Source organism: Miniopterus natalensis, chromosome 2 (genome assembly GCF_054644295.1).
Source record: "Miniopterus natalensis isolate mMinNat1 chromosome 2, mMinNat1.hap1, whole genome shotgun sequence".
NCBI lineage: Eukaryota > Metazoa > Chordata > Mammalia > Chiroptera > Miniopteridae > Miniopterus > Miniopterus natalensis.
This window is the reverse complement of record NC_142082.1, coordinates 137,350,021-137,367,237: the sequence shown is the minus strand read 5'-3', so window position 1 is coordinate 137,367,237 and position 17,217 is coordinate 137,350,021. Positions and strand designations below refer to the sequence as shown.

Here is a 17,217-nt window from a genome sequence, read left to right as displayed (position 1 = left end):
TCAATAATAGCCTTAAAAGTTCAAGAGTAGTGATGCTGGCAATTCGAATATGCCAAAGAGAAGCTGTAGAGTGCTTTCTTTAAGGAAAAATATGAAAGTTCTTAATATGAAAAAATTTTTAAATTGTATGCTGAGATTGCTAAGGTCTGCAGTGAAAACAAATCTTCTGTCTGTGAAATTGTGAAGAAGGAAAAAGAAATTTGTGCTGGTTCGGTTGTTGCACTTCAAACTGCAAAAGTTATGTCCGCAGTGCATGCTAAGTGCTTAATTAAATTTGTGGGTGGAAGACCTGAACAGAAAATGTGTTCCGATTGATGGCCCTGTGTTGTGGCAGAAAACATTGAGCCTGTATTAAGACTTCAGCAAGGGATCCTCTGAAATGAGTGACGCTAAGCCATTTAATGCAAGTAAGGAATGGTTACACAGATTTAGGAATAGGTTTGGACTGAAAAACATGAAAATTACTGGAGAGAGAAACCACATTCACATAACTTTTATTACACTATATCATTGTAATTATTCTGCTTTGTTGGTTATTGTTGTTAATCTCTTACTGTGCCTCATTTAGAAATTAAACTTTATTATAGGTATGTATGTATAGGAAAAAGCATAACATATATAGAGTTTGGTATTATCCACGGCTTCAGGTGTCCACTGGGCACATTGGAACATCTCCTGAAGATAAGGGGGACTACTATATTTTCTATCTTTAAATATTTTACTTTCTGGGGTATAAACTTTATTTTCTGTTTTTCTCCTAGTCCTATGGATATTTTAAAAATATCTGCTATCATATATATTTCTAAATATGTCTTTCTTGACTTCAGGGGGAGGGAGAGTGAGAGTGAAAGTGAGAGAAACATTAATGATAAGAAAGAGTCATTGATTGGCTGCCTCCTGCACACCCCCTGCTGGGGATTGAGCCCACAACCTGGGCATGTGCCCTGACCAGGAATCGAACTGTGATCTCCTAGATCATAGGTCGATGTTCAACCTCTGAGCCATTCTGGTTGGGGAGTCCATACTGTTTTAATAGTGACTGTACTAATTCTATATTCCCACCAACAGTGCTCCAGGGTTCCCTTTTCTTCACATCTTTGCTAGCATCTATTAATTAACTAATTAATTAATTAATTAACTAGTCATTCTAACAGGTATGAGGTGATATCTCATGGTTGTTGTTGTTTTTTTAAATAAATGTATTGATTTCAGAGAGAGGAAGGGAGAGGGAGAGAGAGAGAGATAGAAACATTAATGATGAGAGAGTTATCATTGGCTGCCTCCTGCATGCAACTCGGGATCAAGCCTGTAACCCAGGCATGTGCCCTGACTAGAATCGAACCGTGATCTCCTGGATCCTAGGTCGATGCTCAACTGCTAAGCCACGCCCAGCCAGGCATCTCATGTGGTTTTGATGTGCACTTTCCTAATGATCAGTGATATTAAGCACTTTTTCATATACCTTTTGGCCATTTTTCTATCTTCTTTGGAAAAATGTCAATTCAAGAGGACTTCCAGTCACCACAGAACAGGCTGGTCCCACACCCATGTGTGGTGGTTTAAGATCAGGAAGGGTATCTTGGCTTTAAAGGTCCCCCCTGAGGAGCGAGGGGTCCTAGCCCCTCACCAGACCTCGCCAGTGCAGGGTTCCAGTGCCAGGGAGAGAAGTTCCTGTAACTTCTGGTTGTAAAAACCAGCTGGGAGGAGATTAAAGATGGCTACAGACTAGGTGGAAGCTACACATACACTCTCCCGGGATAAACTGGAATTACAACTAAAATATAGAGAAACCTTCCTGAATAATCAACTGCAAATGAGGATGAGCTGGAGAGCACCCTCATAACCAAGGAGGAAAATTGGAGACCCCATAGAGACTAGTAGGAAGTGCTGAGGCATGAGAGGGCTGGCTGGGCTCCCACAGGCAGCAGCTAAAGGTCTGGAGGGCTATCTCAACTGTAGATGGTTCCCACTGAGGACTCTGGGGCCTAGACCCCAGGCTGGGCTTCCCAGCCAAGAGAACTGAGAAAAGTGCCCACATAGCATCTGGCTGTGAAAAGCAGCCAGGTTTCTGTCTGCCAGGGAGAGACGGCTGGAAATGCAGGCACCCTATTAAAGGGCCAATGCACAAAGTTTCCTGTGCAGACACTCACCTTGGGCTCCAGCAGAGGGTGGATAGAGTGGACTGGAGCTGTGTGGGGAGAGTCTGGGGGTGTGGGCTCTGGAGATAGAGCTCAGAGGGTACCCCTCTGGATTCCTGTGCCGAGTCATTCCCCCATACTGCAGAGGCAGACATTTGCCTTCTAAGCAGCTTTTGCCTGAGCGGGAAACAATTGCCCCACCCTGCTGGAAAACCTCTCGCCTTACCCATGGAGCTTCTACAAACTGAGGCTCATTAACAGAATTAGATTAATCAGCCTGCAGGCAGAGGCAGACTTCAGAGTGTTTTGTCTTTGCCTGATCTGCTTCTGGACCCAGGCCTTGGAAAAACAGACTTTGGTATGCATCTTGGTCCTGTCCAAATGCACCCAGCCCCAACAGAGGGGAACTCAAGCCATGGGTTGTTGATAACTTCAAACAGGGTACTCAAAGACAGTCACAAACAGCGCCTGACATTGGCCTGCACCAGAGACCATCCAAAAAGACTGAGAGTTCTAGCTGGCCTACATAATACATAGAAACAAACCCAAATAGGCAGCCAACATGGGGAGACAAAAAAGTCCCAAATGAAAGAACAAGAGAAGTCTCCAGAAAAAGAGGTAAATGAAATGGAGATAAGCAATCTATCAGATATAGAGTTCAGAATACTGATTGTAAGGATACTCAATAGCATGAAAAAGGATATGGAAACTATGAAGGAAATGAAGAATGACATAGTAGAAATAAAGAATACATTGGAAGGAATAAACAGCAGATTTGAGGAAGCTGAGGATCATATCAGTGTATTAGATGACAGGATAGAAAAAAATCAGTTAGAGATCCAAAAAGAAAAATCAATTAAAAAACAGGAGGACAGTCTAAGGGAGCTGTGGGAAAACATGAAACCTAACAATATTTGCATCATAGGAGTGCCAGAGGAGGTTGGAAGTAAGCAAGGGTTAGATAACCTGTTTGAAGAATTAATGGCAGAAAATTTCCCTAACCTGGTGAAGGAAAAAGTCACACAAGTTCAGGAGGCACAGAGAGTCCCAAGCAAGAAGAATCCAAAGAGGCTCACACCCAGACATATCATAATTAAAATTCCAAAAATTCAAGACACAGAATCTTAAAGGCAGCAAGAGAAAAACAGTATGTTGCCTACAAAGGAGCTCCCATAAGGCTGTCAGCTGATTTCTCATCAGAAACTCTACAGGCCAGAAGGGAATGGCATGAAGTATTCAAGGATCTGAAACCAAGACTACTCTATCCAGCAAGGCTATCTTTCAAATTAGATGGTGAAATAAAGAGCTTCCCAGACAAAAAAAGGCTAAAGGAGTTTATCACCACCAAACCAGCATTGCAGGAAATGTTAAAGGGCCTGCTGTAATTAGAAGTAGAAATAGAAGCATTGCAAGAAATGTTAAAGGGACTGCTGTAATAAGAAGAAATAGAGAAACATAGGCATAAAGAATTAAAATCACAATAAATAAGGACCTATCAATAATAACCTTAAGGACTTTAAGGGAGAGATCAACAGCAATACAGTCATAGTTGTTGACTTTAACACCCCGCTGACTTCACTGGATAGATCTTCCAGACAAAAAGTCAACACAGAAAGAGTGACTAAATGGCACACTAGGTCAGATGGATTTAATTGATATTTACAGAACATTTCACCCCAAAGCTGCAGAATATGCATTCCTCTCAGGTGCACATGGGTCATTCTCAAAGATAGACCACGTGTTAGGACACAGAACCAGTCTCTACAAGTTCAAGAAGACTGAAATCATATCAAGCATCTCAGATCACAAGAGCATGAAATTAGAAATCAACTACAGTAAAAACACTCAAAAATATTCAAACACATGGAGGCTAAATAGCATGTTATTAAACAATGAATGGATTACCAATAAGATCAAGAAAGAAACTAAAAACTTGCTGGAAACAAATGAAAATGAACACACAACAACCCAAAATCTATGGGACACAGTGAAAGCAGTCCTATGAGGGAAGTTCATAGCACTGCAGGCCTATCTCAAAAAGCAAGAAAATTTTTCAATAAACTATCTAATCCTCCAACTTAAAGAATTAGAAAGCTCCCCTGTGAAGTGGTCCAGACCAGGGCTTTTGTTTGCTGGGATTTTTTATTTATTTATTACTGCTTTGATTTCATCATTTGTTATTATCCTATTCAGGTTTTCTGATTCTTCCTAATTCAGTTTTACATGGTCTCATTCATATGTGGAATCTAATAAACAAAATAGACTGAGGAACAAAACAGATCCAGAGACATAGAAGCATGGAACAGACTGATGAATCTCAGTAGAAAGGCAGGGGTGGGAGAGTGGATGGGGAGAGATTAATTAAAGAACTTATATGCATATATGCATAATCCATGGACACAGACAGTGTGGTGAAGGCCTGGGTGTGTGTGTGTGTGTGTGTGTGGATGCAGGGTGGAGGGGATCAATGGGGGAAAAAGGAGATATCTGTAACACTTTCAACAATAAAGATAAAAAATTTAAAACAACAACAATAAAACAGCAGGGATTGAGGCTGAGTGAGATGGAGGGCTGCTGGAGTTCCAGGCAGTTCCTCTTAAAGCCCATGCACAGACTTACTTGAACTCGCTCCCTCTGAGCTCCACTGCTGGGGCAGCAGATTATGACAGATTACAACCCTACCACCTCTACGAGCAACAAGTTCAAAGGTCGGATTCTGTAAGAACCAAAGACCCATGAAAATAAGACCTGCTCCCTAGGGTCAACTCCTGCACAGCAGCTCCTCTGCTGTAGTCACAGCTGGTCCTCACAGCTGATTAGCTGGAGGGGGTGTCAGTCCTTCCCAGTGATGCCAAAAGCAATCAAGGCTCAACTACAACAGGACTGTGCACACAGCCCTGTCCACACAGGAGCACACCTGGAGCACCCAGCTTGAGTGGCAGGAGGCTATGCCACTGGGCCCTATAGGACATCTACTACACAAGGCCACTCTACAAAGTCCAGGAGACATAGCAACTCTACCTAATTCATAGAAACAAACATGGGGAAGCAGTCAAAATGTGGAGGCAAAGAAACAGGTCCCAAATGAAAGAACAGGAGAAATCTCCAGAAAAAGAACTAAATGAAATGGAGGCAAACTACCAGATACAGAGTTCAAAACAATGGTTATAAGGATGCTCAAGGAACTTAGAACTTCAACAGCATGAAAAAAGGACATAGAATTGAATCTATACATCGCTTTGGGTAGTATGGACATTTTGACAACATTAACTCTTCTGATCTATGAGCATGGACTATCTTTCCATTTACTTTTGTCTCCTTCCATTTTTTTCAGCAGTGTTTTGCAGTTTCAATGTACAGATCTTTCACCTATGTGATGAATTTATTCCTAAGTATTTTATTGTTTTTGATGCTATTGTAAATGGAATTGTTCTATATTCCTTTTTCAGATTAGAAATGCAATTGATTTCATTGTTAGTGTATAGAAATGCATCTGAATTTTGTATGTTGATTTTGTATCCTGAAACTTGACCGAATTTATCTATTAGGTCTCACATTTTTGGTGTGGAGTCTTTAGAATTTTCTGTATACAAGATCATGTCATCAGCAAACAGATAATTTTTCTTCTTCCTTTCTGATTTAGATGCCTTTGTTTCTTTTTCTTGCCTAAGTGCTATGGTTACAACTTCTAGTACTATGTTTGATAAAACTGGACAGAATGGGCACTCTTGTCTTGTTCTTGATCTTTGAGAAAAAGCTTTCAACCTTTACCACTGAGTATGATATTAGTTGTGAGCTTGTCATATATGGCCTTTATTATGTTGAGGTATGTTTCTTCTATACCCAATTTATTGATCATTGATAACATGAAAGGATATTGAATGTTGTCTGTTGCTCTTTTGGCATCTATTGAAATGATCATATGATTTTTGTCTTTCAGTCTATTAATGTGGTGTATCATATTTATTAATTTGTGTGTGTTGAACCATCCTTGTATCCAGGGATAAATTTGACTTGATCATGGTGTATGATCCTTTTAATATGCCGTTTATTTTTTTTTAATATGCTGTTGAGAATTTTTTTCATCTATATTCATCAGGTATTTTGGTCTGTTGTTTTTTTGTTAGTGGCCTTATCTGGCTTTGGTATCAGGGTGATGCTAGCCTCATAAAATGAGTTTGAGAGTGTTCCCTCCTCTTTGTTTTTTTGGAAGAGTTTGAGAAGAATTGGTGTTAATTCTCCTTTATATGTTTGGTAGAATTCAACCATGAAGCTGTCTGGTCCTGGGCTTTTTTTTGTTGGGGAGTGTTTGATTGCCTATTCATTCTCCTTACTTGTTATTAGTCTGTCCAAATTTTCTATTTTTTCATGATTAAGGCTTGGTAGGTTGTATTTTTCTGGGAATTTATTGATTTCTTTTAGACCATCAAGTTTGGGGATGTACAATTGTTCATAGCAATTTCTTGTGACCCTTTGTATTTCTGTGGTATCAGCTGTAATGTCTCCTCTTTCATTTATAATTTTGAGTCCTCTCTTTTTTGGGTAAGTCTAGTTAAAGGTTTGTCAATTAGCCCTGACCAGTGTGGCTCAGTTGGTTGGAGTGTTAAGTTTGGGCACCAAAGGGTCATGGGTTCAATTCCTGGTCAGGGCACATACTTGGTTGTCCCCAGTTGGGGGCATACAGGGGGAGGCAGATGATCGATATTTTTCTCTCACATCGATGTCTCCCCCCCCTTCTTTCTAAAATCAATTAAATCAAAAACAAAAAAACTTTAAAGCTTTGTCAATTTTGTTCATCTTTTTTTTTTTAATCCTTTCCTGCAGGTATTTTTTCCATTGCTTTTTAGAGAGAGTGGAAGGGAACGAGAGAGAGGAGAGAAACATCGATGTGAGAGAGACACATCCATTGGTTGCCTCCCCGATGTACCCCAACTAGGGCTGGGGATTGATCCTGCAACCAAGGTATGTGTCCTTGTCCAGAATTGAACCTGGGACCCTTTAGTCTGAGGGCTGATGCTCTAACCACTGAGCAGAATTGGCTAGGACATGTTTATGTTTTTTTAAAAACTAACACTGGCTCTTGCCAGGTAGCTCAGTTGGTTAGAGCATAGTCCTTGTACACCAAGGTTGAGGATTTGATCCCTGGTCAGGGCACATACAAGAATCAACCAATGAATGCATAAAGAAGTTGAATAAAAAAATCTTTCTCTCTCTCCCCCCCCCTTCCCCTCTCCTCCTTCCTCTCTCTCAGATCAATCAATAAAATTTTTTTTTAACTAACTCTTAGTTTTGTTCATCTTTTGTATTGTTTTTCTATTCTCTATTTTATTTAGTTCTGCTCTGATCTTTATCTCCTTTCTTTCCTGTTAACCTTGGGCTTAATTTGTGCATTTTCTAGTTCCTTGAGGTTGTTATTTGGGATAATTTTTTTCATAATGTAGACATTTATTGCTATAAACTTCCCTCTTAAAACTGCTTTAGCTGTATCCCCTAAGTTTTAGTATGTTGTGTTTTCATTTTTGTTTCAAGATATTTCTTTAATTTCATCTTTGACCCATAGGTAGTTCAGGAGTGTGTTAATTTCCACATGTTTGTGAATTTTCTTTTTTTTTTTTAATCCTCACCTGAGGATATTTTTTTCCATTGCTTTTCAGAGTGGAAGGGAGAGAGAGAGAAAGAGAAACATCAACAAGAGTGACATATTGATCGGTTGCCTCCCACATGAGCCCCAACCAGAGCTGGGGATCAAGCCTGCAACCAAGGTATGTGCCCTTGGCTGGAATTGAGCCCAGGACCCTTCAGTCTGTGGGCTGACGCTCTAACCACTGAGCCAAGCCAGCTAGGGTCATATTTGTGAATTTTCAAGTTTTTCTCCTGTTACTTCTAGTTTTATATCATTTTGGTCAGAAAAAAAAATACTTGGTATAATTTCAGTATTTTTAAATTTGTTGAGCCTTGTCTTGTGACCTAAGATTCTAGAGAATCTTCCATGTGCACTTGAGAAGAATGTGTATTCTGTTGCTTTTGGATGGAATGTTCTGTTAGGTCCATTTGGTCTAAAGTATAGTTCAAATCCAATGTTTACATATTGGTTATCTGTCTGGGTGATCTACCCATTGTTAAAAGTGGGGTATCTAAGTCCCCTAGTATTATTGTATTGTTGTTTATTTCTCCTTTCAGATCTGATAGTATTTGCTTAATATATTTAGGTGTTGTGATACTGGGTGTATTTTTACAATTTTTATATCCTCTTGATGAATTGACCCCTTTATTATTATATAATGATAAAGAGACCTTCTTTGTCTCTTGTTAGAGTGTTTTTACTTAAAGTATATATTTTTTCTGATATGAGTATAGTTATCCGTGCTCTCTTTAGGTTCCTATTTGTATGGAGTATCTTTTTCCAACCCTTTGCTTGGTTTCTGTGTGTGTCCTTATATCTGAAGTGGGTCTTTTATAGGCAGGATATAGTTGGAGCTTGTCTTATCCATTTACCTACTCTGTTCCTTTTGATTGGAGAATTTAATCCATTTACATTTAAAGTAATTATTACTAGGTAAGGATTTATTATTGCCATCTTGTTAATTGCTATCTCTCTGTCACGTAGTTCCTCTCTTCTTTTCTTTCTCTCTTGCTGTCTTCCTTTGTGAATTCAGTTTAGTTTCTTCCTTTATGAATTGATGATTTTCCTTAGTGGTATACAGACATACCACATTTTCTTGTGTTTTGCTTTATTGCACTTTGTGGATATTGCTTTTTTTTACAAATTGAAGATTTGTGGTGACCCTCCATCAAGTAAGTCTATTGGCTCTATTTTTCCAACAGCATTTGCTCACTTTGTGTTTCTGTGTCATATTTTGATAATTCTCTCAATATTTCAAACTTTTTCATCATTATTATTATTATTATATTTGTTGTGGTGATCTGTGACCAGTGATCTTTGATGTTGCTATTGTAACTGTTTTGTGGTACCACAAGCTGCACCCATATAAGACAGCAAATTTAATTGATAAATGTTATATGTTCTGACTGCTCCACCAACCAGCTGTTCCCCTGTCTCTCTCCCTTTCCTCCAGCCTCCCTATTCCCTGAGACACAACAATATTGAAATTAGGCAAATTAATAATCCTACAGTGGTCTCTAAGTGTTCAAGTGAAAGGAAGAGTTTCTCATTTGTCACTTTAAATCAAAAACTAAAAATGATGAAGCTTAATGAGGAAGGTATGTTAAAAGCTGAAATAGGCCAAAAGCTAGGCATCTTGCACCACAGTTAGCCAAGTTGTGAATACAAAGGAAAAGTTTTTGAAGGAAATTAAAGTGCTACTTTAGTGAATACATGAATGATAAGAAAGAGAAGTAGCCTTATTGCTGATATGGAGAAAGTTTTAGTGATCTGGATAGAAGATCAAACCAGCCACAATACTCTTAAGCCAAAGCCTAATCCCAAGCAAGGCTTCAGCCCTGGCCAGGTAGCTCAGTTGGTTAGAGCATTGTCCCAATACGCTAAGGTTGCAGATTTGATCCCTGGTCAGGGCACATACAAGAATCAGCTAATGAGTGCATAAAAAAGTAGACCAAGCAAGGCTTCAATTCTATGAAGGCTGAAAGAGGTGAAAGCTGCAGAAAAAAAGTTTGAAGCTAGCAGAGGTTGGTTTATGAGATTTAAGGAAAGAAGCTGTCTCATAACATAAAAGTGCAAGGTGCAGGAGCAAGTGCTGATGTAGAAGCTGCAGCAAGTTATCCAGAAGATCTAGTTAAGATAATTAATAAAGGTATCTACACTAAACAACAGATCTTCAATGTAGACAAAACAGCCTTATATTGGAAGAAGATGCCATCTAGGACTTCCATAGCTAGGGAGAAGCTAATGACTGGCTTCAAAGCTTCAAAGGACAGGCTGACTCTCTTGTGAGGGGCTAATGCAGCTGGTGACTTTAAGTTGGAGCCAGTGCTCATTTACCATTCCCCAAATCCTAGGGCCCTTAAGTAGATTTATGCTAAATCTACTCTGCCTGTGCTTTACCAATGGAACAACAAAGACTGGATGACAGCATATCTGTTTACATCATGGTTTACTGAATATTTTAAACCCACTATTGAGACCTCCTGCTCAGAAAAAAGATTCCTTTCAAAATTTTACTGTTCATTGACAATGCATCTGTATACCCAAGAGCTCTGATGGAGATGTACAAGGAGATTAATGTTGTTTTCATGGTTACTAACAACATTCATTCTGCTGCCCACTAGTCAAGGAGTAATTTTTATTTTCAAGTCTTATTATTTAAGCGTTAAACACATTTCAGCTCTGGCAAGTGTGGCTCAGTTGGTTAAGTGTCATCCTATGCACCAAAAGGTTGCCAGGTTGATTCTCAGTCAGGTTACATGCCCAGGTTTCAGTTTCTGTCCCCAGTTGGGATGCATATGGGATGCAACCAATCAATGTTTCTCTCTCACATCAATGTTTCTCTCTCACCCTCCCTTCCTCTCTCTCTTAAAAAAAAAAAAAAAAAAAGCCCAGCCGGGTGTGGCTCAGTGGTTGAGCATGGACCTAGGATCCAGGCGATCGGGGTTTGATTCCCGGTCAGGGCACATGCCCGGGTTGCGGGCTGCAGCCGATCAATGACTCTCTCATCATTGATGTTTCTATCTCTCTCTCCCTCTCCTTTCCTCTCTCTGAAATCAATAAAAAGATATATTTAAAAAAGAAAAAAAAGAAACTTCTGTTAAAAAACACACACACACACACAAAATAAAAAAGGAAACACACCCTAGCCAGTTTGGTTCAGTGGTTAGAGTGTCAGGCCTTGGACTGAAGGGTCCAGGGTTGGATTCCAGCCAAGGGCACATACCTCGGTTGCAGGCTTGATCCCCAGCCCTGCTCAGTGCACATATGAGAGGCAACTAATCAATGTGTCTCTCTCACATTGATGTTTCTCTCTCTCTCTCTCCGCATCTCTCCCTTCCACTCTCTCTAAAAAACAATGGAAAAAATACCCTCGGGTGAGGATAAAAAAACAAACAAACACATTTCATAAGTTTATAGCTGCCATAGTTAGTGATTTCTCTGATGGATCTGGGCAAAGTAAATCGAAAACCTGGAAAGGATTCACCATTCTGTATGCCATTAAGAACATTCGTTATTTATGGGAAGAGTCAAAATATCAGCATTAATAGGAGCTTGGAAGAAGAAGTTGATGCCAACACTCATGATGAGTTTGAGGGGTTCAAAACTTCAGTGGAGGAAGTAACTGCAGATGTGGTGGAAAAAAGCAAGAGAACTAGAATTAGTGGAGCCCGAAGATGTGACTGAATTGTTGAAATCTCATAATAAAACAAGTGAGGAGTTGCTTCTTACAGATGAGCAAATAAAGTGGTATCTTGAGATGGAATCTACTCCTGGTGAAGATGTTGAAATGACAACAAGGGATTTAGAATATTACATAATCTTAGTTGATAAAGCAACAGCAGGGTTTGAGAGGATTGACTCCAATTTTGAAAGAAGTTCTACTGTGGGTAAACACAGTAGAACAACATCAAACAGCATCATATGCTATAAGAGAAATCGTTTGTGAAAGATAAATCAGTCAATGTGTTGAACTTCATTGTTGTCTTATTTTAAGAAATTGGCATAGCCACCCCAACCTTCAGCAACCACCATCCTGATCAGTCAGCAGCCATCCACACTGAGTCAAAACCTTCCACCAGTAAAAAGATTATGATTTGCTGAGGGCTCAGATGAAGCTTAGCATTTTTTAGCAATAAAGTATTTTCTCATTAAGGTATGTACAGTACATGATTTTTAAAGGACATAATGCTGTTACACGTTTAATAGACTACAGTATAGTGAAAACATAACTTTTATATGCACTGGGAAACCAGAAAATTTGTGTGACTCGCTTTATTGCGATACTCACTGTATTGCAGTGGTCTAGAACTGAATGAACCAGCAGTATCTCTGAGGAATGCCTGTACTGATAAAGATAGGGAAATACCTGCTTTAATGTATTTTAGCTTGAGTAAAGATTTTTTTTTAATTTTTTAATTTTAATTTTAATTAAACGAAAATCTTTATTGATTTCAGAGAGAGGAAGAGAGAGGGAGGGAGAGAGATAGATAGAAACATCAATGATGAGAGGGTCATTGACTGGCTGCCTCCTGCAAAACCCCTACTGGGGATCAAGCCCACAACCCGGGCATGTGCCCCGACTGGGAATTGAACCACGATCTCCTGGATCCTAGATCGATGCTCAACTGCTGAGCCATGTCCTGCCGGGCAAGATTTTTATTTTGAAGTTTGCTAGAGGTCAGAGGCATGAAATATAAGAGGCACATTTCACATTAATTAAGATTCTTTAGGGAGAAGATTTCCCTCTTTAATATTTATGGTTCTCTTTTCTTCTGTTACTAATCCAATTCCTCACCACCACCCAAAACCAGAGAGAGAGAGAGAGAAACCTGGAGATAAAACTAGCATTTTAAAGTAATTCCTAATAGATTTATACTATCAAGTGCTTTAAGCCAAGGGAGAACTGGAATATTAGTGTGATATAGTAAAATGCACTATCTTATAGGTAATTATGCAAATTTAGAGTATAATGAATCAAATGTAAACACTAAAAGTCTGATTAGAGCATAAGGATATAAAAGGAAGGAATGGATCCATGTTCCAGCCAGTCTGATATTTTGTCTCTAATAGAAGAACCTCAAAGTATTTAGCAGAGTCTGGTTGCCTGTCTTGGTGTCAGTAGTGAAAGATTAGAGGTGTTTCAGCCCCATCCTGGAGTTCTTGACCATAATATATTTTTCATTTATTTAAACTTGTAAATAACTTATAATCACCTAAACCCCTAATACCATTATACAGAATTTAATTTTTTACTACCTGACATAATTAGTATTTCATTTCTTTGTCTAAAATTACAATAATTTTCAAGCTCTTGCATGTATGTTGCAGTTCTCATATTCTACAGTTTTATGAATAATCTATGTTCAGCTTATTTATACCTTGATGATTTGACAATTTTTTAGTATTTCTTCATCATTTTTGAATGGAACCTAGATTTTATTAGTCTTGTCTCATGACACAATTTACTTAAGAGGAATACATTGTGTTGTCTAGCATCCGTGTGATAAAAACATTCCACTATAACAAAGTACCTTTTTTCAAAACCTTTAACAAGCTTATTTTGGACTCTTATTATTCCTGAAAGGCAGGTAGGACAATTACATATTTATTTATTTATTCTATGGCAGACAGGAATTCCTTTAGTTCTTTTTAATTTATTTTACTTTAACTCTCCTATCAAGTTCATTGCTGTTAAAGTTTGAAATCATTCTTTCCAAGGTGCCAGGATCTTTCTCACTCTTCAGCATCTAAATGTATAATTCTTTTGACCTGTTTCTCACGTCTTCTTGCAGCCATATGTGTCATTGTCTCAGCAGATGGCACCACCTAGTCCAAGCAACAGTACCCCTAACAGCAGCAGTGGGAGCAATGGAAATGACCAGTTGAGCAAAACCAACCTCTATATCCGGGGTTTGCAACCAGGCACTACTGACCAGGATCTTGTCAAGTTGTGTCAATCGTAAGTTGGGGTATGTGTGGGTAGGCTTCCAGGGAAAGTATCGATTTGGCAATACTGGCTTTTTGCCAGATACTCTTATTCTGAAATGCAATATTGTTTTACTTCTACCCATTGTCATAAGGTTTCTCAGCAGCCCCTCTTAAAGATAAATTCTACCTGTTACTAATATATAAAACCTTTGTGTTTCTCTGAGGAAAGCCAGGATAAGACTGACCTTTGAAGCCAAGTATATGACTTTGTTTCTAGGAGGTATCTAGAATTGATGTTCTTAGTGGAAAGATTCCTGTCCGTACACCTTGAATAGAAATATTCAGTCAGTATCTCCAAAGGTATTGATTAGAAGGCAGTGAGAGCCGGCTGTGGGGATATAAGTGGGACTAGCTAATTGAATTATATACTTAGAGAGTTTCTGCTTTTAAAGATATTCCCAGTGAACTAGAGGAGCCCTCAAATTAGTGGATAATGAAGGTGGAGAAAGAGGCTGTTACTTTGCATCTAAAGAAACCCCTAAAGACTTTTGGAGTTCTTCAGAGTGGACTTGAGTCATGAGGTGGTGATAACTACTGTGGAATTAGCCCAGCTAAAAATGCCAGAAAAATTGCAAGTGTGCAGAAATGCCAGTTCATTTCCTTTTGGCAGAAAAATATGTTTCAAATAATATAGTTGGGGGAATTATTAGAGGAAAAAGTCTGGGGGTAGGATGGGGACATTAATGAGGAGAAGGAAAATTGTATTTTGGTAAGTGAGTGGTAGAAAGAGAAAAATCAGAATCTTAGATTATGTAAATTACCATTTTAAAAACTTTGTTTTGAAGTATAAGAAGTATATAGAAAAATGCACAAATCATAAGTGTATATACAACAGTGAATTTTCACAAGGTGAACACATCCTTATTGTTACCAGATCAAGAAACAGAACATTACTGACTTTTCAGAGGCCCACCTCTCAGTTACTATCTTTTCCCTACTCTCAAAGGTATCTACAGTGCTGCTATGAACTTGTACATGTCTTTTGGTGCATGCGTGTGCACATTTATGTTGGGTATATACCTAGGAGTAAAACTGCTGACTCATAGGATGTGCATTTGTTCAGCTTTTGTTGATACTGCTAAACAATTTTCTGAAGCGGTTAAACTAATTCAAACTCCCACAACAATATATGTAAGTTCCAGTGTCCCAAATCCTGGAGAGGCAGAACATTTTGCCCACAAAATATAGATGTATGAGGTATCATATGTACTCTACAAATCCCTTACTCTTCTCATGTGGTTTGCACATCATATGGACTTTTTGCTAGCACCAGGCTACACAAACTTAATCTCTAAAGGCTAGATGTCTGTATAAAACTGCTTCCTTTGTGCAGCCAGTGTGGTTCAGTGGTTGAGCATAGCCCTATGATCTAGGAGATCGAGGTTCGATTCCTGGTCAGGGTACATGCCCGGGTTGTGGGCTCGATCCCCAGTGGGAGGTGTGCAGGAGGCAGCTGATCAATGACACTCTCATTATTGATGTTTCTATCTCTCTCTCCCTCTTCCTTCCTCTCTCTGAAATCAATAGAAATATATTAAAAATATAAAATAAAATAAAACTGGTTCCTTTAACTCAGATTACCTTGCTAGAAAAGTATTTAAATGGCACTTCGCCTAGGACTAGTAATGTTTTGGGGTACAGGAAATTGGTAGAAATGTTGATTTATGAGGGAAAAGAGTACCATATCAGTCTAATCCCTTCATTCTGCACCATGTGTTTCTTGTTCTAGATGTATTGTTCTACAAAAATCCTCTTACTCCACAAGACAAAGGAAAACTCAGTTCTACTTCACCATACTTTTAGACATTCATTTTGCCCTTTCCAACAGTTGCCTTACCTTTTGCTGTGTCTGAAGGGATGGAAATAGGGTCAGCATGTAGGATGGAAATAAGGAGTCCAAAAGGAGACTGGAGAAGTGGGAATGAAGCAGGGAGAGCACAGGTGCTAGATGAGTTATGATGAAAGGGAAGCTGAGGAGAGCAGGTGAGTAGAACCCTCATGGATGCTTTTGAGCTGGGAGTTAAACCTTTCTAGGAAGGGAGTTTCCTATGCGTAGAAGGACTTCCTGCCTTTGTCCCAGTTGACTCTCTCAGGGGTGTAGGGGAAGTAAAAGTTGCTGGATCCTGAGCCCTAGTGGGTGGGAAGAAGAGGCATGGAGCCTGGGACTGGAACTCCCGGTTCTCCTGGAGGGGCTCCTTTTGAGGAGGAAGCAGCAGCAGCAGCAGCAGCAGCAGCAGCAGCGAGCAACTCAGCTGTTGCCAGCTGCCGTGGAAATTCTGAGCTCAAAGTCTCAGCCTGCTCAGACCACAGCAAGCTCCACCCTGGGGCCTTGATAGGGATAGCAGCATGTGTGTCCTCTGGCCTAGTCTCTGCAGCTCCTCGTTTGCCTAAATTTGGGAAAGAATCCAAGTATGTAGTCCTAAAGAGCTAGGATCACCACATCTCCCCCACCCCCCATTTTAATGTGTTCTTTTCCCAGCCTCCATGGCATTGCTTAGCTTATTCTTTCTAATCCATTGAGTCACAGAAGCCCCACTAAAAAAGTCAGTGAGAGGTCGCCAAGGAGGAAAACAAATACATCAATCATCCTACAATCTTTAGGGATGAGAAGAATGGTAGGGAAAAAATGCTTCTTTGGGATATTGGTCTTAAATTCAGTCCCTACTAAATGTTTTTAGTTAAATCTTGTACTTCTAACTTTGTTTGTGATATCTATTCTGTCTCTTTAAAATTTTCACCGTTCTAAAATGGAATGTAGAGACTTTTTTGTAGTGGAACACTGCTAATATAATCCCTGACCTGTGACACTCCACTGCTCAGGTTTGGGGAACTCCACATGACTCTGCTGCCAAAGTATGATTTTAAAGAAGTTGAAAAACATGACTGTCATACAAATATAGGTGAACATATGCCAAAGATTTATTCTACTCATTAATGAGGGGCCAGCAGGATGGTAAATGAGTTCAAAGAACATTTGAGGGACTGGGTATTTATAGGCACTGAAAAAAGAATGTTGGGATAAGATTGCTACATTACATACAAAACTGGTTCATGTCCTAATGAACAATAAAACAGTAACCTTTGGGATTATCTTTTCTACTGGACAGAAATTATTTGCATTTCTACTAGATAAAAATCTGTAAGTTAATATGTATCTTTACAAAGTCTGGGCCCTGATCAGTAGTAAATAATAAGTGAAACAAAGAAACAACTGGTTAGATAATTAAATATACCGCGAATGGGCCTTTTAGACAATTCTCCAGAATGACAATGAAAGAATATGCAATCCTCATTTTGCCTTATTGTCAAGTTTTGAATAATTTTTTTGATACTGGTGTTGCACCTGGTCTTGTGCCCACTCCCCTCCTGACACATTCAAATCTTGACAATGAGAAATAGAAGTTTTATAATACAGTAAAGCATGAGAGAGAGCCATTTGCAGTAGATTAAATTTGAGGTCACTTG

General features: G+C 39.2%; 1 protein-coding gene across 4 annotated transcripts in view; it reads left to right on the top strand.

Moving 5' to 3' along the window:
• The window catches only part of RBMS2 (RNA binding motif single stranded interacting protein 2), a 43,728-nt gene that overhangs the window by 9,713 nt on the left and 16,798 nt on the right, over positions 1 to 17,217 (top strand). For 3 of the 4 annotated variants that reach the window (XM_016224487.2, XM_016224485.2, XM_016224484.2), the window contains exon 2: positions 13,557 to 13,723. In XM_016224487.2, coding sequence (XP_016079973.1) covers positions 13,557 to 13,723 — 167 coding nt within the window. Of the gene's footprint in view, positions 1 to 13,556; positions 13,724 to 17,217 lie in introns of those variants that run through there. The other variant, XM_016224486.2, reaches the window with a different exon arrangement.